The sequence below is a fragment of the Xenopus tropicalis genome, chromosome 8 (genome assembly GCF_000004195.4).
Source record: "Xenopus tropicalis strain Nigerian chromosome 8, UCB_Xtro_10.0, whole genome shotgun sequence".
NCBI classification, from domain to species: Eukaryota; Metazoa; Chordata; class Amphibia; order Anura; family Pipidae; genus Xenopus; species Xenopus tropicalis.
Genome location: NC_030684.2, coordinates 68077496 through 68100153, shown reverse-complemented (window position 1 = coordinate 68100153; position 22658 = coordinate 68077496). Strand labels below are relative to the sequence as shown.

The window sequence follows — 22658 nt, the reverse complement described above, 5'->3', positions numbered from 1 at the left end:
CGGCAGGTGCCATACCTCAAAGCTTCTCATTACATCTAGATTTTCTGCAGTAAATGCTATAGGGCACTGTGGCCTAATTTCACATTAACAATATAATCTCCAGCATATGAAAGCATATGATGGTATTGAGGGAAATATCACAACAAAGTTATGTTTTCTTAACAGGGGCAGCAGGCACCATACTGCGTTGGAGAAAAATCAGAGTCAATAAAAGGCTCCCCCTTTTAATGATATCTTAATGAGACACAGAAAATCCACAGCTTATTCAATCAGTTCCTTATTTATTGTGGAATGTTGGATGACAATGAAGAGAGCCAAGCAGGCTGCCACTGGTTTCTATTAACAACACAACTAGATTTTACTACTGCGAGAGAGAGAGGAAAGCTAGATTGAACAATAAGGCTGGGAGTACATTCACAACTGACTGTCTGAGTGATGACTGACTGTGGTTAATATGGCCGTACATCAGAGTTAGCTGATTTAGGTTTCACAGAGTTTGCAAGCTGTACCTTTCTTATGCTAAAAAAATGTGGTCAGGATAGCTGACATGGCGTCTGTGATTATTTGTTTAGCCTCTGTATTTCAGACTTTTTTGTTGAAGTTCTCTTTTGCAATGCAACATTTTAATTAGGCTGCACATAGATCAAGAAATGATTAAAGATATATTCAAAATTACAAAATTAATAGAGTCACAATGCTCTAGTTTCAGGGGTCTTCAGAAGTAAGGCGTCACTTGTTTAGCACCTTTGGTTTGGGGGGGGGGGAGTTGGTAAAACTCATTACCACATATATATGTCTGGCTTTATTCAGAGACTAATAATTGGATTACAGTGGGGCTCTATTTGCTGTGGGGGCCTTCAACAGCTCTTAATGAAGTGAATGAGACAGAAGAAGGTTTCCATAAGCAGACAAGGAGCATGGAGGTACCAAAACCACTCCGTAGAATAAATTTACTGATGAGTTTACCTCTATCTTTCACCCACTGATAAACACACATCTAAATATCCCATAGGAAAGAGATATTATGTATAAAGCTTTAAACTCACACTTTGATAAATCTGCCCCTTATTGTACACCGCTGTGGAATACATGAGTGCTTTATAAATATGCGATAATGTAATGTCATAATAATACTGAGCATGAACAATGCCTGGCAGGTACTTCACATTCCAGAGTTACAGGATGGCAACACTGGGGAGGAAACAAGAAGAATTATAGGAGGAATTATATAAGTATTATTAGTATATATTATAGTAGATGGCACAGATTAGTAAGGTTTTGTACATGTAAAATGGATAGTAAGATTCCTTGGGAACCTGTTGTAATAAGAGTTAACATTTCCTATAAATAGATTATCATTCCAAAAACACTTTAAAACCATTAAAACATTGTTCCCCCAATGCTTCTCATTCAAACCTGCCAACCCACAGTTGCACCATGCCACCCCTAGTAGCACAGTGCAGCCCTTGGCAAACTATTTTGCCAATACTCACTTGGAAAATCAGAGGAAATAAAAGTGTCCCTTTAACAAAAGTAAATGCATTTAATATTGTGGTTGTTGTAAACAATAGTTTTTTTTTTAAAAAAAAAAACAGTTCCTGTCCGTGCTAGGTCGCCTGCACCGGGTGGGCGCTCCCAATGGGGGCAGCCATGTTATTTAGCCTGCATGCACATGCGTGTGACGTGGGAGCAGTGGATGTGGCTCACCCGCCTGTGTCACACACCTGTGCATAATGCTTGAGTTGTGACACTTTTATGCGCATGTGAGTGTCACAACATGGCTGCCTAAACCAGGGCCTCCCTCCCAGTGAGGGGCAGCCTAGCACTGTTTTTTTTTTTTTTTTGAAAGAATATTATTTCCTCCAACTGGAGTGTGTGCTCTATTAGCCTGCACCTCTGGTGGGGGAAGCAATTTTAGGGTGATAGGGCCCTTTAAAGTTTTAACATGGTTACCCACATGACAGACATTTCTCTAGAACACGGAAAAATACAAGTCATCTGATTAATCAAGTCCTTTGCGTTCATAACATGCAGATATGGGACCTTGGAGATAGCTTTCAGACTGTTGTTCATAAATCACATGAGAGCAGTATGCTCTTCTCTGTTCCTTCATATAGAAAATTATGTTCATATGCTTTCAGGAGTGTGTAATTCCCTCACCCTGCTGAGAAGGAGCTGATCATGTGTCATATGTCTAAATTACCCAAATATGCAGTCTGACATTTATATATATTGGTTTTGTTATATAATATTATGTTAAAGTTAACTGTCCTTTTACAGAAACATTGTATGGGTGCCTTTTTTAGTATTTTAATCAATACCATAGTTTTTTTGGCAAACAGTGTACATCATGCTGCCACAGAAAAAAGTAAAATAACAAAAGAAGCAGAAAGACTACCCAAAAGGGCACGTCCCCCAAAGGCTTACAGCAGGTGTTATATAAAGCAATATCTGCAATAAGTCAAACAAAATATAAACTTTCTCTTATGCCATGGAGATCACCAGAGCCCGCATCACAGGAAGACAGGTGGGAATCCTCTTACAGTCCCACTTCCTGTGGTGCAGAGGCCTGGTGGCTCATTTCTGCAGGCACTGAGAGGGGAAGGGTTTGCCAGGAAATGGGTTTGGTTTGAGGCAGGTCTGGGGGGGATGTGTTTGAACATAACAGGTATAGCTGTGGTGTGGCCTATTTGGGTGACCAATCTTAGTTGGCAGGGCCCACTCCGGGGAGGCAACAACAGGTAATGGGCTTATAACCAGTATAACCTTATACTAACAAAATAATAAAAAGGCCTCAGATTTCTAGTTGTGGCCCTGGCTGTCACTCCTAGAGGGTTTTCTCATAGTTATCAAAAGTGGAGATTTAAATGAGAAGGAAAGGTAAAAACTAAGTAAGCTTTATCAGAAAGGTCTATGTAAATACAGCCATAAGCACTCACAGAAATGCTGCACTGACTTCTCTATCAAAAGAAACACAGGATTTCTTGTTTCCTTTTTTGCAAACATGTTCTTAGGGTATCTGACTTCCTCTCTCAGAAAAATCCTTCATTCCCTGGGCCAGAGTATGCACAATTCTCTCCTCTTTCCCCTCTCCAGCTCCTCCCTCCCACAAGAATGTGTGATCTGAGCTATGGCTAAGCTGCAAGCAGGAAGATACTTAAAATGGCAGCTGCTGTCTTAAACAAATGGAGAAAGCTTCTAGGGCTGTTTACTCAGGTATGGTAATGCTTTCTGCAGAATAAATATAGTGTTCTAGGTGGCACTAATGTGATGAATCCATTGGCAGTAAAATGCCAAAATGACTTTTCTTCTCCTTTAATAGTTACCAGGATCCACAGCAGTTGAGGAGTTTAAATAAAACGTGTAATATAAATAAATACTGTCAAAGTTTTAAACCCCACAGAGCTGATTAGCCTATTGTTAGGCTCTTGAAAATAATATTATATGTACGGAAAAGTTAAAATCTTGCTTGGTATTCATGCCTAGTATGGAGCAATTTCTAATATTTAGTTATGATGATTTAGCTGAGCACTGGTACCAGAGCAAACACTAGCAAGAGTGTTCAGAATGTTCTACATACTGTTGCAAAGAAATAAACATGCATACTTATATGCCTTAAACCTCATTATTTGTAGACTGGAGACAATTGTTTACTAATGACCTTGAGGTTGGCATTGTAAGCACTATGCAAAATTGTGAAAAACTATAAGTTCAGACACAGGATGCTGCCACATTGCAGAGAAACTAGGTTTAATTGGAAAACTGGGCAGCAAATTGGCAAATGAGATTCCATATTGATAAATGCAACGTTATGCACTTCACTGGAAATAACATATATGCTGTTATACAAGTAATAATAAAATGTTGGGGGCAGTCTTAATTGTGAAAGATTTCAGGAATTGTTGTGGATAACAAACTCTGCAACTCTAGGCAGTGTCACTCAGCGGCTACTAAAGCAAATAAAGTGCTGTTCTGTATAAAAAAGCATTAACTCGGGGTGAATAAAACATCATTTTGTATGGATCCTTAGTAAGACTGAGTATGCAGTGCAACAAAACTGGTAAAAGGAATAGAACAATTAAACTATGAAAAAAGTCTGTCATGGGTGGAGTTCTTTCTCTGGAGAAAAGGTGCTTGTGAGGAGACAATAGAGGACATTACTGAACTTTCATTTGAAGCAGCATAGGTGTTTTTTCGCCATAAGAGCAGTGAGCTTGTGGAATGCACTGCTAAGTGATAATAAGTTCAGAAACCTATTATCCAGAAAGCTCTAAAATACAGCATTACCATCTCCCACCGTGACCTGTTTAAGCAAACAGTTATTTTATTTTTGAAGTGTTTGTCTTTTCTCCGAAATAGTAAGACCGTATCTTGTACTTGATGTTGACTAAGCAAGTGTAAACCCATGTCGATAGCAAAACAATCTTTGGGGGCTTTTTTATATTTCAGTAGATTTTTTGTAGCCTTAAGGCATGGTAATCTGCGTTATGGAACAAAGCCCAGGTTCTGTGCATGATAGATCCTATACCTGTAGTACATAAACCTTCTTGTTTGTTTAAGTTATTCCAACTTTATGTGCACTTCAAGGGGATCTACTTTTCAAAGCTGGAAAGGAGACCCTGTAGTGGAGATACTTCTTTGTCAGAACGAGCCCAGTATTTATATAGTAATAATAATAATAAAACATCAAAGGGTCTTAACAGTGTGTGCTCAGTAGTTTCTCTCCCTCTGTAGAAAAAAAATACAGAATCGGGCCACCCTTTGCTTGTGCCCCTGATGTGCTCAGTTTTTGCAAATAGTCCATAGTTAGATCAAGGTTCTGTACAGTGCAGTTCAGAAATACTTACTAGTTTTCTAACTAGTCAATCCCACACCCATTCTGGTGGGCAATCTTTTTTAAACACTGTCCTGGAGTAGGGTTTCCATTTTACCAGAACCATGCCGTATGGGATGTAGGTCCCCAACAAAGCTCTCTTTTAATCAGATCAAAAGTACACATAGGTTATAATTGAGCTTCAAAACACTTGACACATCTCTCTGTCGGCATAAACATTTAGTAACATACATGTTATGAGCAGGACCTCCAGGTACTACTGGTAAAGGACTTAGCATTTAGCACAACACCAGTTTTTTGCAGAGCAACAGCACATTATATTTTAATTACTTTAAAACACTTTAATTTTTTGATGTTACTGTTCCTTTAAAGACAGGAAGGATGGAGTGCAACTATACAGAAGTGCAAGGAGTGCAATTTGGCACAAATAATGAAAATGGTTGTATGTTCCTGACTGCGGGGGAATTGCGGGGACTGCAACTACTCTTTAAGATGTGAATGAGCTGTTTTATATTTATCAGATGTTTCAAACTGAACTGATATTGTCTTCTGCTACAAAAATCTTGTCTTGTGATTTTCCACTCACATGAAGATTACTGAACCTCAGCTCATTCTCAAAGGTTCCTGTCACTCCCCTATTGCTTTTCAGTCCCAAACAGCCCAAAGCTCCAATCCAAAGTGAACTATCTTCACAATTTCTTTGATTTTTGTTTTCTCCCATAAATGTAGAAAAAAAGGCCTAGTGTGCCTGAAACTCCTTAACTATAGCAGAACCTACTGTACCTGTAGTTTTTAATTTATTTATAGTGGGCCTGCCACCCTTAGAAATCATTACAAATACTTTTCTATATTGTTAGTTGAGCACATTTTGTTTTCTTGGAATTCACAATCACAAGGCAGGCAGGTGCCATTTTGTGAGCACTGTTAATTAGGCAAGTTTTGTTTCTCCTCAAAATCATATGTGCCAAAATAGGGGAACTGCACAGGCCACAATAATGGGGTTGCCATCCAGCCAAAATTTGACCGGCCTAGCTGGCAAATCACCAGCTAGGGCCAATGCCAGTATTACAATATTACTGGCAATGTATTTGCCAGTAAATTTGTAAGCCCTTCCTATAGATTCCACCCTCCTATGACCCTGTCAGGGGTAATCACCCCCTTTTAAGTAGAGTCTATTTCTGCCATCTCTGGCAACCCTAATAGTAGAGTAGAGAGGGGGAATATATGGAGTGCAGTGACATCTAGACAGTGCTAAATGGAAAGTGAAGGTAAAAATAAATGACTGCCCTGCATAGAGACATGGCAGGCAATATATGACATTTTTAAATACATTGAGATTTTTTAATAAGTTTATAACAGGTATGGATGTTGTAAAGAAAATTTGGGTTTCATGCTTAGTCTGAAAAGGACTTTTATTATACAGCTTTTTATGTATGGGTGACAGGGCCCCCCCTTTAAACATATAGGTTACTAGAATAAAACAGAGTGTGTGCCCATATGATTCATGCTGAAAACCAAAGAACCAGTAACTACAGGTAAGAAATATAAGAAGTAACTGACAGCTACCTATAAAATAGTATTACATTTATTGTTTTACATATAGACTGTATTATTTTACTTATAGTTTTTAATATAAAAATAATATATTAGAGTGTGAAACATTAGCCTAATATTTTTCCCTTCCACAAATAACTCTTTTTTGCTGTTTGGCAGCTGGCATCCTAAAACACGCTGCAGTTAGTTTGAGAAGCCAGGGAACCCACCAAATAATATATTCTCTTTAGCTTACAAATGTTATGCTGCTGTAATTGGTTTTGATGGTTGTGTGGTATGTGAGTTGTGTCAGTAGGAACAAAACTGACACTGATAGAGAACATTAAAAAGACTCTTCATTCACATCTTGATATTTGTTACTTAAATTCCACTTAAAATTGTTGATAGCCTGTAAAGGGAAGAGTCAGCATGGTAGTGCAATGGGTCAGTATCAGCCGTAGCACTATATGCAAGGAGTTTGTATGTTCTCCTATGTGGGTTTTCTCCCACACTCTAACACTCTAACACATGTTTATTCAGTGGAGGACTAGTTCACAAAAAAATGTGCACCAGCTCTGATCTAAACCTGGGATTTCAGTTAAAAAGGAATCATTGGGGGAATTAAAAAATGAAATCTGGCCCAGGCCAAAGTGAGAGGAAAGTGAGCCCTCAGCAATGCAGGAAAGCTGGGTTCACCATATAACGTGGGGATGTCAGTGAGTTGCTCATAGTTGCAGTGCGACAACAGCTGACATGTCACAGGCTGCACATCCCTGATTTAAAGTATTATTTATGAAAATATAAAACTTAATATGCCCTTTAATTTACATATTTCCCCCACAAGGCCCTCTTCAGGCTGGGGAAGCAGCCAAATGTTACTCTATCATGGAAACAATGTTATTTGTCATAATAATAATATAATATAATAATAATATAGATCAGGGGTTGTTGTGTGTCGGGTTAGCAAGAGGCATCTCACTCATAAAGAAGAGATAATCAGCAGATAGGAGGAGTCATTTTTTGGTCTGAAGAATAATAAGCTAATATACAGTATGCTCAAATAAGGGAATGCACTAGATGGGTTTAGCTCAGTATGAATGCTGCTGGGATAACTAAATGTATTTGTCTGATGTACTGTATACAGAGCTGCAGCTTTGAATTAACTAGAGTACACTTTAGTACACTGAAAGATCTGCCCATTTGGCAGGGTCCCCAAACAAGTGGATCTTTCCCCAATATGCCCACATTAAGGGGGCCGATATCAGGTTGATCCCCCAGGCCATTTAGTATTTATCTCCACACTGAATGAGTTTCTGGCTTCAAGTGATTTGTTCTATACTAATAAATGTAATTCGAAATTGTGCACCCATGTTAAATTAAAAGTGTGTTGCCCAAAGAAGAGTAGTAAAAAGAATTTATGGATAGAAAGTTCTTCTTTGTAGAATAATAGCAAATATATATGTTGTAGGCAGTATGAGAGGTTTATAAGCTTATTGAACCATTCTCTGATGCAAAAAAATATATATATTCTGTTTATACCACCTATACAGTATGTGTCATCATTTCATAAGAGAGGATCAGCATGGACTTATTCATTTGGCCATAAACATGTCATAGAAAAAATCAGAGAAAGAAGCACACCTACCTGGATGGTCAGATGCCTAGAAATATTCACAGGAAGGCAATTTTATTATGACTCAAGCACAGAGGAAAACAAGATACCAATAGGATATGTATTATTGTAGCTGCTGGGCAACACAGAGTTAAACAGACATGAACAGATTGTATTTATAAGTACAAAGTATGGTAATTTGCCAAATGAAATATACATACCTTAAACAATAGCTGGATTAGAGTTATAGTCAATGAATGCGGGGGAGTGGATTATAGATTGGATGCAAACACTGTACCTACAACCCATGCACTTCTACTTCTTGCATCTCGTCATGTCTGACTCTATTAGATTCATGTGCGTGTTTGTTAAATCCAACTGCATTCAAAGTATCAGACACTGCCAAGTTCATGGTTTGTTTATACCATGTAAGATATTTTACCTTAAAAAGGCATACTGTCATGATTTTTATGGTATACTTTTTATTTCTAAATTAAACTGTTTACATAGCAAATAATTCACTCTACTATTTAAAATGTTATCCTTGAACCAACAAATGTATTTTTAGTTGTAATATTAGTGCGTAGGCAGCCATCTCAGTGCATTGTGCCTAAGTCTGAGCTTTCAGAAGGAGCCATTAGGACTGCTTTCAGGTAACCTATTGTTTCTCCTACTCATTGTACTCATTGTGAATACTATTCTGATATATATTAGGGCTCTGGCACATGAGGGAGACTAGTCGCCCGTGACAAATCTCCCTTGTTGCGGGCAACTAATCTCCCCGATATGATATCCCACTGGGGAAAATGTAAATCGCCGGTGGGATGGCATACGCAGTTGTGCGATTGCCGAATTTACCTCTCGAGGCAACTTTGGCGATTTCCGCAAATCGCGGCGCTGTGTGTGCCATCCCGCTGGCGATTTACATTCTCGCCGGTGGGATGGCATTTCGGGGAGATTAGTCGCCCGCGACAAGGGAGATTTGTTGCGGGTGACTAATCTCCCCGTGTGCCAGAGCCCTTAGGAGCTGCTATCTTGCTACCTTCCCATTGTTTTGCTGATCGGCTACTTGGTGGAAATAGGGAGGGTGATATCACTCCACCATGCAGCGTAACAGTAAAGTGTGACTGAAGTTTATCAGAGCACAAGTCACATGACTGTGTGGCACCCTGGGAAATGAAGAACATCTGTTTGTGTTTTTGAAAAACTCAATTAACTAATGCATTTCGAAAAAAGACATGCTTTCCAGTGACAGTATTCCCTTAAATGTAAGTAAAGGTGCACAAAAATATCTTTTAATACATGTTGTAAATGCTCTGCACAAATATATTGTTTCGGATTTCTCTCAAATCACTTCCATGTCTGAAAGATGCTTTTTCCGAAGATAATTGTTTGGTTAATCAGCAAATTACTTTTCCTAGCAGGGGGAACTTAATAGGTTTTCTCTTAATAAATCTTTGCCAGCATAAGTATCCCCCTGTAACTGGTCACTGGAAGGATTATATACCAACTGTTGCAACCTCACCATAAAGGTGGTAGAGATGTAGCGAACTGTTCGCCGGAGAACTAATTCGCACAAAAATCGGGTGTTCGCAAGTTCGCAAGTTCGCGAACTTTTAGCGATGTTCGCAATTTTGGGTTCGCCTTAGCTGGAGCCAAATTTTGACCTCTCACCCCAGAGCCAGCAGATACATGGCAGCCAATCAGGCAGCTCTCCCTCCTGGACCACCCCTGGACCACTCCCTTCCATATATAAACCGAAGCCCAGCAGCCATTTTACATTCTGCCTGTGTGTGCTTGATGAGTTAGCATAGGGAGAGAGCTGTGCAGGGATTTGAGGGAGAGTTTAGGTAGCTTTGCTGAGTCTGACTAGTGATCTACTTTCTACTGCTCTGTATGTAGCTGCTGTGGGACAGCTGTCCTTCTGATCTCATCTGCTGTAACCCAATAGTCCTTGTAAGGACTGCTTTTATTTTCTGATTACTGATTACAACAACGTATTTTTCAGAGAAATTTTTGCCCTTGATCCCCCTCCTGCATGCCACTGTCCAGGTCGTGGCACCCTTTAAACAACTTTAAAATCAGTTTTCTGGCCAGAAATGGCTTTTCCTTTCCAACGCCTTCCCATTGAAGTCTATGGGGTTCGCAAAGTTCGCAAAAGTTCGATGCGGTCCCCGATCTGACCGGATTTTCTAACCTGGCCGATCGAGATCTGGGCAATTTCAGGCCAGATATCGGTCGGCCAGGCCGCTCTGCTCTCCCCATACACGGGCTGATTAGCTGCCGAATCGGTCCAAGGGACCGATATCGGCAGCTATAGTCGGCCCGTGTATGGGGACCTTAAGATGGGCAGGGTTTGGAGTGCAGAATAACTGCTTGTAGTTGACCATGACCTGGGTGCATTGGAGGCACAGATTAATAAACACCAGGATTTTGTTTTTAAATGTTGGTAACTATTATTAAACCTTAGATAATAATTATATATAACTGAGGGACATTCATGGCAGGGTTGTAGATTTAATTTCCCAAAGAGATCCAAGTATTTAAAATGTCATTAAATATCTATGGGGTTATTTCTGATTAGCTGTGCCCCTTTCTTAGCAAGCAAATGGCATACAAATGCTTTAAATCCAGTAAGAACTATATTCAAGTCAGAAGTAAAACACCAGTAAGCCACAAGGCAGTTGTTACTTACATAGCTTATTTAGTGCTGTGCATTCTCCACCACTTCTAATTTACCAAGGATAGGCAACCTTTGGCAGTCATGCTGTACCGGAAATAGAAATCCCAACATCCCCAGCCAGCAAACTGCAACAGCTGAAGGGCCAAAGGTTTATGTCCCTGTGGTTCACTGACATCAAATTAGTGAAATTCTGGAAGCATTTTGATATTGGCTTGTAAGAAATAAGGGAGAGAGGTATTAGAATGCAATGATAGTTCCTTTAAAAATCCCTCTAGTAATTGACCTCATATTCTTTGTTTCTTTTGGCCTTTACTCTACTTAAACGGAAATACCTGTCTACTGACTACAATATAGTCTCCTCTGACAATAAATAAATCATTTTCCACCAGGCATCATGTCATGTGCGTTGGGAAAAACTTGGAATTGAATGTACTTTATCATGCAGCATAAGCTCTTTCCCTAATATGTAAAACTATACTTTGCAAAAAATGTGTTCTTAGGGCTGCTCATGTGTCTGCTTTAGGTTTGTTTTTTTATTCATTTTGATTTCAACATCGCACACTGGGAATCTGAATTTATCCAAGCTTTGCACAACAATGTAAAAAGTCCAGGATATGTACAGCCATTAGGGATGCCAGACAAGCCAAATAACTAATGTCCAAGTATTGTACAGGAAATGTATCCCGTATTTATTTAGTATTCCTTTGCCTCTTGTGCTCCATTTACTAAACTGTTGTCCCAAATGGAGCAAATAGCAGGTGGTTCAGTGCTGGCTTTGTACTTTAGGCATACAACATAGGTCAGGTGTGCAAGGCAGTCTATATGCCACATTTACTATACACATTTCTTTGCCTGATCATTTTAACAGAGCTGACATCCCACCCAGATTATCTTGGAGTTGCCCTCTTACACCCAGTATATAATTTGGTATCATGTGCCAATGGGATAAAGTTGATGTTTCCAGATGCAGCCAAAAACCTCCAGGAAATCTTTGCCAGAATGTTGATATATCTGCATAGTAGGATGAGTGATAGCTGTTTATCAAGAGAGTTTCTGCCATAAGGTGTATTAAGCTTTGGGCATTATTACTGCAGGGGCAACAATTAACTATCCACAGGATAAATTACACACTTTCTCCAGGAGCTCATCATCCCATTTTTGTAACAGAATGTATGCCTATCAGAGTAAATGAGAGACTTACCTGGAACAAGGCTTTGCAGTTCCAGAGGGCAGAATATCATAGATCGCCATTTACTTTCTATCAAAAGCATGGTGTAAGATTTGAACTATTACAATGGCTAGGCCCCACTATGCTCATAGAACATTATAGAGGCTGTATATGATTACACACACCCTTTTTCAACAGCTGATATTGTATTCTGCCTATTTTATTATTTTAATTTAGAGAAATCATCTTTTCTTACATTTTTATTTTGAAAGCACTGACAGATCATTGTTCTGTTCATACTTACTAAAAGTCTCTTTTTTTTTTTAGCATGTTATAGAATGGCCAATTCTAAGCAACTTTTCATTTGGTCTTTAAATTTTTTGCCTTCTTCTTCCAACTCTTTGCAGTTTTTAAATGGGGGTCACTGACCCCAACTGTGAACAAAACGATTGCTCTGTGAGGCTACAGTTTTATTGTTATTGTTACTTTTTGTAACTTTATTTTCTATTCAGGCTCTCTCCTATTCATATACTCATCTAATCCACTCCCTAGGGTAACTTGAACCCTTGCAACCAAATAGCTGCTGAAACTCCAACCTGGAGAGCTCCTGAAATGAAAATGAAATAATTAAAAAAACTACAAATAATAAAAGATGAAGACCAATTGCAAATTGTATCAGAATATTACTCTCTATATCATACTAAGGGGCACATTCATGAAAACACGAGTTTGAATCCCGAATGGGGTAAATTCGGATTGGATACGATAATTTCTTAAGATCGCAAATATCACGAATATGCTTACGAAAAAATATCGTATTGGCGATCCAAAAGTCATGAAATTTTCTTACTGAACAATCGTAAAATGCAGGAAAACCTTTCCGACTTTGATCCTTCTGTGCATGATTTTGGAAGCCTCCCATAGGAATCAATGGCACTGTGCAGCTCCAACCTGGCCCAAGGAAAGTCACGATAACGAAGCTTGAATGAATCCGAAACTTTCGTACTTGGCGCGACAATACGATTTTGACGCACAAATTTTGTTGCAAAGTACGAAAAAGTTGCGAAAAATACAAAAAAGTTGAGCAAGGTACGAAAAAGTTGCCGAAAACACACTCGGAGCGTTTGTGGATTAGTGGTGTCCCCCTAAAAGTTAACTCAAAGGTGAACAACTCCTTTAACATTGTTCCAGAAAAAGTCAGCAGTGGAAGCTGTTTCTCAGATAGAGCCAAACAAGCTGCTCTCTGCTATCACTAGCAAGCACAGATATGAAAAGGTGGAGAAGTGTATCTCCTAAACCCTGCACTATTAAAGTGTAGGCAGCTGTTAAGTCTTTTTTGTTGTACTACTTGGCAAGGAATAATGTAATGTAGCACTGGTTTAACTTCTTACTTCACTGGGGTCATTTTGTAATATTTGTAATATTAGCATTATCTTGTGGAGCAAGGGAGGTAGCATGACACGAGTGTGTGGCTAATGGTGTAATTAACTGGGGGTCAAATTGGGTTGGCATGGCACATCCTTTCATAAACTCAGCTACCAGATTTGTTTTTATTACTACAAATGTAGTTGGAAAATGCAGTCATACGCTTACAACATGTACTCCATGGCTTTCCTCTTTCATTGAACCAGCGGAGCCCAGGGGATTAAATGTAAGTGGAGATCTCAGTGGCCTGTTTGTTGCATGCTTGAGCTTATTCTGTGCTTTATCAAATATGGGAGAAGGATTTCTATCAGAACACTAAACCTGTACAGTGTATAATGTGGGGCAATAAGGAGAACTGCACTTTGATACTAGTCTACTCCCATTGTTTCAAGAAGAGGAAACAGCATTCTCCTTCACAGTCCTGTCTTATGAGATAAATGGTGTGATTATACAGAGTACAGGGAGTATATGATACACAAGCTGCATGTAAATTAAGATTTATATACACTTTTTATATTGACAATGCATTTACCCTGCTAAGTCTATGGCCTGGATTCCTACAACTGGGGAGACATAATGAGCAACCAGAAAGACATCTTCCATTTAGCATGGGTACCTAGCCAGATGTATGTCAGCCTACAATATATTGATACCAGTCTTGTATGGTGCTCATTCACTGCTGGGCCCTTGGCATAGCTTGCTAATCTTGCAGTGGTTGGCATCCCAGTTATTTTACAAATATTACTTGTATTATGGAAATGTTAAAAATACAATGTACATAAATAAAGAAATGTAAGAGCGCTTTCATATTATATAAAATGTCTTGGTGAAAATAGATTCTTTTTAGTGACTGCAAACAATGAAAGGGAAGTCATTAGAATTTTGAAGAGCCATTGATGTGTATCTTTGTACATACCCCCGCCCCTCATACTGTTAACTTATTATTTTAACAAGAAACAGATTTTTTGAGTCATTTAAACATTTGTTATTTGGGGTAAAAGGTTCTCAGTGTGAATTCTCATTGAGAGTTGCCTCACAAGCACATAATCCAACGTAAGGAAAGCTGAGCTGGGGTTTAAGTTAAATGCTGGAAATTAACATTAGTTAAAGCTGCGGTGTTGGAAATTTAAACGCAGGACCTTCTGCTCCTTCAGGGGTTAGGAATTCTCTGTAGGCCAATTCATCGCAGGTGTAACCACAATGGGAAAGTTCATAAGAGGGACAATTTTTTTGGTTTGGCCTCACAACTACCACGATTTAAAGTATGTATTGTCATATTATTTTAAATGATGTATATGTGTAGTTTTGAAAATTATTTTTATTTGAACCTCCAGCCCCCCCAGCCCAGTGATTGAATTGAATTGAGTCTGGTGAAGCACTTTGCTCTCACTGAGATGACAAAACATTTGTCTTAGATTACAATAGGTATCTTTTCCCATCTTAAACCTTTGGCATGATACCCTAGTAAAAAAAAAAAGTGTATTTAGCAATGGGTTTTTTCCAGTTGGTAGTGGTGCAGTGCCTCAGTGCAAATTAGAAACCTTGATCAGGGACCATTCTGAAAGAAACATTTGTGTTTTTGTATGCAAAGTCATATCCATATAAATTTATCATGAGGTCCTTTAACATAGGGGTAGGCTGGTTATTAAAAAAAACAAACTTGTATGGTGCTGTCCCTTATTTTAGAAATTTAAAGGAGAAGGAAAGTTAATTGCCAAATGTTACGCACCCCCCCATGATTATAATCACTTACCTGATAAACCAAGCTGGTGCTTGGTACCCAATATAAAAAGCAGCAGCACATACTGTTCTCCTACTGCAAGGTTGTGCCCTCATGTTTAGTACATGTAGGGCAGTAATACAGCTGTGAGCACTTACAGCTATTATATGAGATTGGGTAGGCATGAAGGTTTATTATGGGAAACTGAAAGCTGACCAGGTGTGGCTACCACAACTCTATAACATTAATATTGCATTGATTGATAGACTGGGCTTGTACTAAATATACATTTTGCTTATTGTGTATCTATGGTTTTTGTTGTACTTAACAGGGCAAACGGTGAAACATAAGTTACATTCTAGCTTCCTGGTTCTTACAAGCTGGTTAAAACAAATTCCACCGAGAAGCCCTCTATATGAACAAACCCTGTTGCAGTAAGGAGCAGCTCATTATACACACATTAGACTGGTGATTTGTTTTCACTAGCTCAGAAGAAACAAGTAGTTGGAAGGATTTTTATTTCAGTCTTGTGGATCAGGCAATTCCTCAGGTCTTTCTTGAATGTAGGGAGCCTGTACCTATATGTCTGTCTATATACACGTCCAGGACTGATCTTACAGAGACCCATGGTACTTTGTATTAAAGTAGCAGTATACCCATGTGTTCAACGTGAATTCTACAAATAGAGCTTGTGCTTAACATACTTTGTGCCTATTTTATAATCACAAAATATATGGTTTTCGTTAATTATTGAGAAACTTAGACCTCTCCATGTCTGGTCCTTTACTGATTTGAGTGGTTGGTTTAAAAAATGGAACCAAATAACCAACCATTCTGGAAATTATATTCCTTGTATAAAAATAAAACATATATATACATATATATATATATGTAACACTAATTTGGGCTGGATTGGACGAAAACCAGGCTAGGAGTAGAGCATTGGTTACATGCGACTCTCATACATCAGGATGGGCCTCCGCTATATAGGAGAAACACTAGAGGATGTTGTTGAACTATACCTCCCACTGCCACTGTGTAGTGTGTTAGATGTAAATGCTGACTTAAGAATAGATAATGGACGCCAGGAGCTCTTGCAAAACAAAGGAACGGTTTATTTGTCCAAGACCAAATTGTTACATGAGGTAACAGGTATTCAATAGCACAAATAATGTTAAAGCAATTCAAGCAGATGAAGTATGGTGCCTTCCGTTTATCCCTTCTGATAAAGAGGTATTGGTAGGATACGACAGCCAACAGAATGGTAGGAGGCAGCTCACCAATTAATCCCTTCTCTTGGTAGAGGTAAGGGCAGGGTTAATTGCTGGCCTATGTCCCTAGCACTTCTGTTTCCCTAATCTAAGGCAAGCAAGCCTGTTAGGAGACTACTCCTTTACTCTCTCTCCTGGATGGAGCAAATGAGCTGCTCTTACTATATAAATCCTAACTTTGTAACTCTCCTAGAGAGTCCAATAATATAAATTAACCTGTTCTTACTTTACCTCGTTCACGGGGCCCTGTCCCCGACTTTAATTTAGATGAAATGGCTACTGCCTGTGTCTGCACCCAGGCTCAATGGAGTGGTGCATCAGGTGGCAGCCAAAGAGGAAGTCACACCCTCCTGCCAGACACTTTATCAGTCTGCAGGGGGCGTGTACAACCAGGCTAAACCTATAAGGGATAGCTTTATATCTGTAAACTGAAGTACAAGGGCTTCTGCCCAATAACAGTAGAGATGTGAAGAGGTAGGGGATAAAGCCATAGGGAGCTTAACCCTATGGGTCCCTACATACAGTATATATATATATATATACAGTGGTGTGAAAAACTATTTGCCCCCTTCCTGATTTCTTATTCTTTTGCATGTTTGTCACACAAAATGTTTCTGATCATCAAACACATTTAACTATTAGTCAAAGATAACACAAGTAAACACAAAATGCAGTTTTTAAATGAGGGTTTTTATTATTTAGGGAGAAAAAAAATCCAAACCTACATGGCCCTGTGTGAAAAAGTAATTGCCCCCTGAACCTAATAACTGGTTGGGCCACCCTTAGCAGCAATAACTGCAATCAAGCGTTTGCGATAACTTGCAACGAGTCTTTTACAGCGCTCTGGAGGAATTTTGGCCCACTCATCTTTGCAGAATTGTTGTAATTCAGCTTTATTTGAGGGTTTTCTAGCATGAACCGCCTTTTTAAGGTCATGCCACAACATCTCAATAGGATTCAGGTCAGGACTTTGACTAGGCCACTCCAAAGTCTTCATTTTGTTTTTCTTCAGCCATTCAGAGGTGGATTTGCTGGTTTGTTTTGGGTCATTGTCCTGCTGCAGCACCCAAGATCGCTTCAGCTTGAGTTGACGAACAGATGGCCGGACATTCTCCTTCAGGATTTTTTGGTAGACAGTAGAATTCATGGTTCCATCTATCACAGCAAGCCTTCCAGGTCCTGAAGCAGCAAAACAACCCCAGACCATCACACTACCGCCACCATATTTTACTGTTGGTATGATGTTCTTTTTCTGAAATGCTGTGTTACTTTTACGCCAGATGTAACGGGACACGCACCTTCCAAAAAGTTCAACTTTTGTCTCGTCGGTCCACAAGATATTGATCTTGGCAATCATTGAGATGTTTTTTAGCAAAATTGAGACGAGCCATAATGTTCTTTTTGCTTAAAAGTGGTTTGCGCCTTGGAAATCTGCCATGCAGGCCGTTTTTGCCCAGTCTCTTTCTTATGGTGGAGTCGTGAACACTGACCTTAATTGAGGCAAGTGAGGCCTGCAGTTCTTTAGATGTTGTCCTGGGGTCTTTTGGGGCCTCTCGGATGAGTTGTCTCTGCGCTCTTGGGGTAATTTTGGTCGGCCGGCCACTCCTGGGAAGGTTCACCACTGTTCCATGTTTTTGCCATTTGTGGATAATGGCTCTCACTGTGGTTCGCTGGAGTCCCAAAGCTTTAGAAATGGCTTTAAAACCTTTACCAGACTGATAGATCTCAATTACTTTTGTTCTCATTTGTTCCTGAATTTCTTTGGATCTTGGCATGATGTCTAGCTTTTGAGGTGCTTTTGGTCTACTTCTCTGTGTCAGGTAGCTCCTATTTAAGTGATTTCTTGATTGAAACAGGTGTGGCAGTAATCAGGCCTGGGGGTGACTACAGAAATTGATATTGAAATTGAAAATTGAAATTGATAAACCACAGTTAAGTTATTTTTTAACAAGGGGGGCAATCACTTTTTCACACAGGGCCATGTAGATTTGGATTTTTTTTTCTCCCTTAATAACGTAAACCTTCATTTAAAAACGACATTTTGTGTTCAATTATGTTATCTTTGACTAATAGTTAACGGTTTTTGATGAGCAGAAACATTTAAGTGTGACAAACATGCAAAAGAATAAGAAATCAGGAAGGGGGCAAATAGTTTTTCACACCACTGTATATATATACTCTTATATTTGAGCCACTTGTATTTCAGCTCTAATTTCCTTTTAACTCAAGTCAGGGCATTAAATGTGAAACTAAAATGCTGACTTCCATCTGGCTCTTAATGCTAGGATCTGGCAAGTGTGCATGTATATGCATTCAAAGAAACAATCTGAGTAAACTAGAGCTTTTCTTGTGGCACTTCCATAACAACAATCCCCAAAATAATTGATCTATGAGTGCTTCTGATGCCTGTTCTGCCATTGTCCCTTGGAATGCAGCAGAAGGCCTTTCAGCCAGCCCCACAAAGAGCGTAATGTGACATGTCTGAACTAGATCATCTCTGGAACAGGACATTCTGGCAACTTAAAAATGCTATGAAGCTTACAAAGCCATTTTCTACTGCTTTATATGGCTTCTATCCATATATTTTTTTGTTTTACAAAAACAAAGATTTTTGATGAAAAGGTCCCAGAACCCAGTTAGACCTTATCTATTGGAAATTGTTAGGGACTGTGCATTAAAGACAGCAAATAGGCCGCAGGTTGGGAACAGACAATATAAACTGTTAAAATCATGCCAGGCATTGTCCCCACTCTTTCCAGCTGCAGTTGCTGTGGTGCAAGGTCCTAGGCTCCCACTATTATCTTGTGATAATGAATATGAAGGGATTTATGTATAGAAATGGGCCTAGATTTAGTAGTAACAAGAAGCAACCATCATACTTCACCTTCACCTAAACAAGAATAAAATAACAGGCATACTGTGGTTTATTAAAAAGCAGCTTTTTGTCAAAGGAAACATTATCACTCCTCCCGGCTGCTTTCTAGCCATCTGACGTGCAAGAGACGTACCTGCCCCGCACTACTGGATATCAGCACGCAAATGTGTGTATTTGTAGTTCTTTGCTTTTGTCACTACCCATACATAAAAATATTTCCATTGTTCTAGTATTTTTTTTTTTTGTTTTTTTAAACAGGCTATTGCACAATGTGTACATTTTATTTTGATTGATAGCATAGGTATTTGGAATCATGAAACCTCTCTACCGTGAGGAGTGTTTGCCACCTGACAGCTCAAGGCTAATGTGTATTTCTTTATTTGCTCAGCATAGTTTCATTTAAACAGCTTTTGTTCAAGGTGTGTATATGTTGCCAGGGCTTTGCCTGCACGTTTAGATTCTTGCTTGTATCTTTCACTATTAAATGTCCCATTTAAGTTATGTTAAGGCAACAGGTATGTGTAATGGTAAAATCAAGCCCTGATCATATTAACATATTAACAAAAATGGTTTAATAATGTTTGGGAGCCATAAAATTGTAGATACAAGAAAAATGTTGATCTATTTTCATCCCAGCTGCCTGGAAATGTGTGTGTATTTAGTGATGTGAAATTACAGTATCCCCACCCAGTATGCATATGGCTGAAAGGACATGTCACAATAAATGCAATTATTCATAGCATGGCTTTTTTCAAAAGACGTTTGTGTGCAATCATGGGATTAAATACAAGCTTATGTCAGACTGTTAAATATATTATATATAGACGTTAATGCATTTATTTATTTAACTATTGCATTTTTCCTTTCACTTACCAACAGATTAATTTCATTGGGTCAAAGGCGAGTGAATTGGGAGATTTAATTCCCACATAGATATATCTCATCTAAGCTTGTGGGAACCGAAAAAACTTTCACATAAATGCTTGGATTTTGATCACATCATGTGCACCAGCCCTGTGCTTATTTAATTTATATAAACATATAAATGTGTGTTATATGCATTAATTAACATCTTTTGGTATATTTGATATTAGTTACTTGACCTATTAAGTTTTTCCCTACAATGCTCTTGGCCTTTGAATTTTTTGGGAATCGGTTTGATGCATGCTTAGGTTGGTATGGCCGGTAAGCTGACTAGAGGTAGGTTACATTGTTCCCTATGATAATCATTCGCATAAGGGGCCACAGTCTGACCAGCTAGCTCCTTAACATGTCACTCAATATATGGCAAGGTTTGCTGGAATGCAAAAGAAACAACCTCAGTAAAAATGTTAAATTAAATGTTCTCTAATGAATATTAGATTAAAAGTTTAACAACCACTGGTGCCCAAAAAGCTTGCATCCAATCACATACCAATAAACCAGCCTCTAAGTAAGGTTTCCTGTAGCCTAAGGCTAATGCCACACGTAGCGTATGTAGCATATTTAAGGCAAGCCGAAAACCATTTGCCGAGAATACACTACATAAGCTATGTGTGGCATTAGCCTAAAGGTGGCCATACACGCACCGATAATATCGTACAAAACCTCGTTTCGTACGATATTCGGTGCATGTATGGTATGTCGGCGAGTCGACCGATATCGCAGGAAGCTGCTGATATCGGCTGACTCGCCGATCGAACCAGTTTGAAAATTTTGATCGGGCGCCATAGAAGGCGCCTGACCAAAATCTCCCTTCAGCGCTGAATCGGCAGAAGGAGGTAGAAATCCTATTGTTTCTACCTCCTTACCTGCCGATTCAGCCCCCGATGGTCGCACGAAACATCGTCAGATCGCCACGTGTATGGCCAGCTTAAGGGTCAGACATGTAACACAAGTAATACCATAAGCTTAGACAAAAGGACATTGTATGCAAATAAATTATTAGAAACTCTACAGGATAAACTATGCTTTTTTTGCTCCAATAAAATAAATCACAGACAATAGCATTCCATTAGTTAAAGTTACATGACTTTTCTGTATCTTTATATTTAGAATCAGACAGGTCCTAGATTTGTTTAATGCTATACTGCTTTAACCTGTGCTGTGTTGGGACGTGTTATTCTCTTGTACAAACTATATCAGTGATAAAGAAGTAGTGCTTTCATCTTACGAAACTGCATTGGGGATGTTTCTCCTAATTTGGCATTCCCCAGACTTAAAGGTTTAAATTAATGCAATTAAAGTATACAGTAAATGAGCCATCTGTCATGGTTATCTAAACTTTGCATGCAGAGTCTTGAGTAGGAGAGAGATAAAAGATATTAAGTCACTGGTGGGTACTGACGGGAGACTGTATAGCTCTGCCATGTGATTGTCATACAAACAGCCCTCCCACAGCCCAATAAACAGTGACTGTCTGTGGCATCTTACTGCAGCATTTGCCAGAATTTGCCGATTGCCAGTCCAGGCCTATTGCAAAGACTGGTTAAGCTTTTATTCCATTTCTTCTGTGTAAGAAAAAAAATAGCTGTTAAGGAATAATCACAAGTATTCAGATGATGCCACAAGCTTTTTCCAGGATTTATGGGAAATGCATGTGCTGAATGTGTAAATGCACATAAATGTCACTTTATTTACCAAAGCAATAAAAAATAGAAATTCTCAGTTGCTCCCTGTAATTTTCTTTTCTTTTATTCCTTCGGCTACTGTCATTTGAATCCAGTTTTGCAGAAGGAAGACTTTGATATCTAATCCAGTGTTTGCTCTACAGCACTGTGCTATGAAAATGGTCCAATTTGTTCACATGTGTATTCCAAAAACATTTCACCATGTAGAATAAAAAGCTTACTCTCTTGCACACGGTAAAATTCAGGCTCAGGCTTCCTAGCATCCTGAAAGACACTGAATTACTTATGTTTTTCTTTCTTCATTTTAGAAATGGATTATGATTTTGATATAGAGGACATTCCATTTAACAAACAAGTTCGGAATCAGCAAGAACACAATGGCCGGGAGATCACCCATCTCCAGTCTGGGAGTGACTACAAAGAGACAGTGCTGGCCAGACTCTTTCCCCTTTTCATTGCTGCCATTTTTGGGATTCTTTTCATGGTTTGATTCTTTGTATTAAAGTATTTTAGCTCCCAGGGGCTAAAAATGTTGCCATATGTATTTTACTGTTTATAACATTCCCAAATAATAAAACCTTCTCGGAACAAAAGGGATTTTATATAATGAATACAATTGATTGGTTAATAAAGAAAAGCTGTTTAATTACACCCTATTTCATTCTTTGTGCCTCCATTTTTGTTAAAAAAAAGTTTTAGTCGAGAGAATGACACATCTCTTTTGTCTAAAACCTTATAACCAGAAAGCTATGAATTACAGGTAGGCCATTACCATTCAGTCCATTGTAGGCAAATTTTTATTTAATATTTAACTTTTTCCTCTGTAATAATAAAACAGTAATGTGTCTATAGACTTTATTTGATGTCTGAATGTTTTAGGAACAAGCCCAATGACAAAAGGGCTTATGGTCTGGAATTTATTGTATGT

General features: G+C 38.8%; 1 protein-coding gene across 2 annotated transcripts in view; it reads left to right on the top strand.

Annotated features, from left to right (window-relative positions):
* Positions 1-22386, top strand: part of gpc3 (glypican 3) — a 243844-nt gene extending 221458 nt beyond the window's left edge. For both annotated transcript variants that reach the window (XM_002932619.5, XM_031891329.1), the window contains one exon: positions 22039-22386. In XM_002932619.5, coding sequence (XP_002932665.3) covers positions 22039-22220 — 182 coding nt within the window. In that variant the 3' untranslated portion in view covers positions 22221-22386. The remainder of the gene's footprint in view (positions 1-22038) is intronic.
* The last annotated feature ends 272 nt before the right edge of the window (positions 22387-22658 follow it).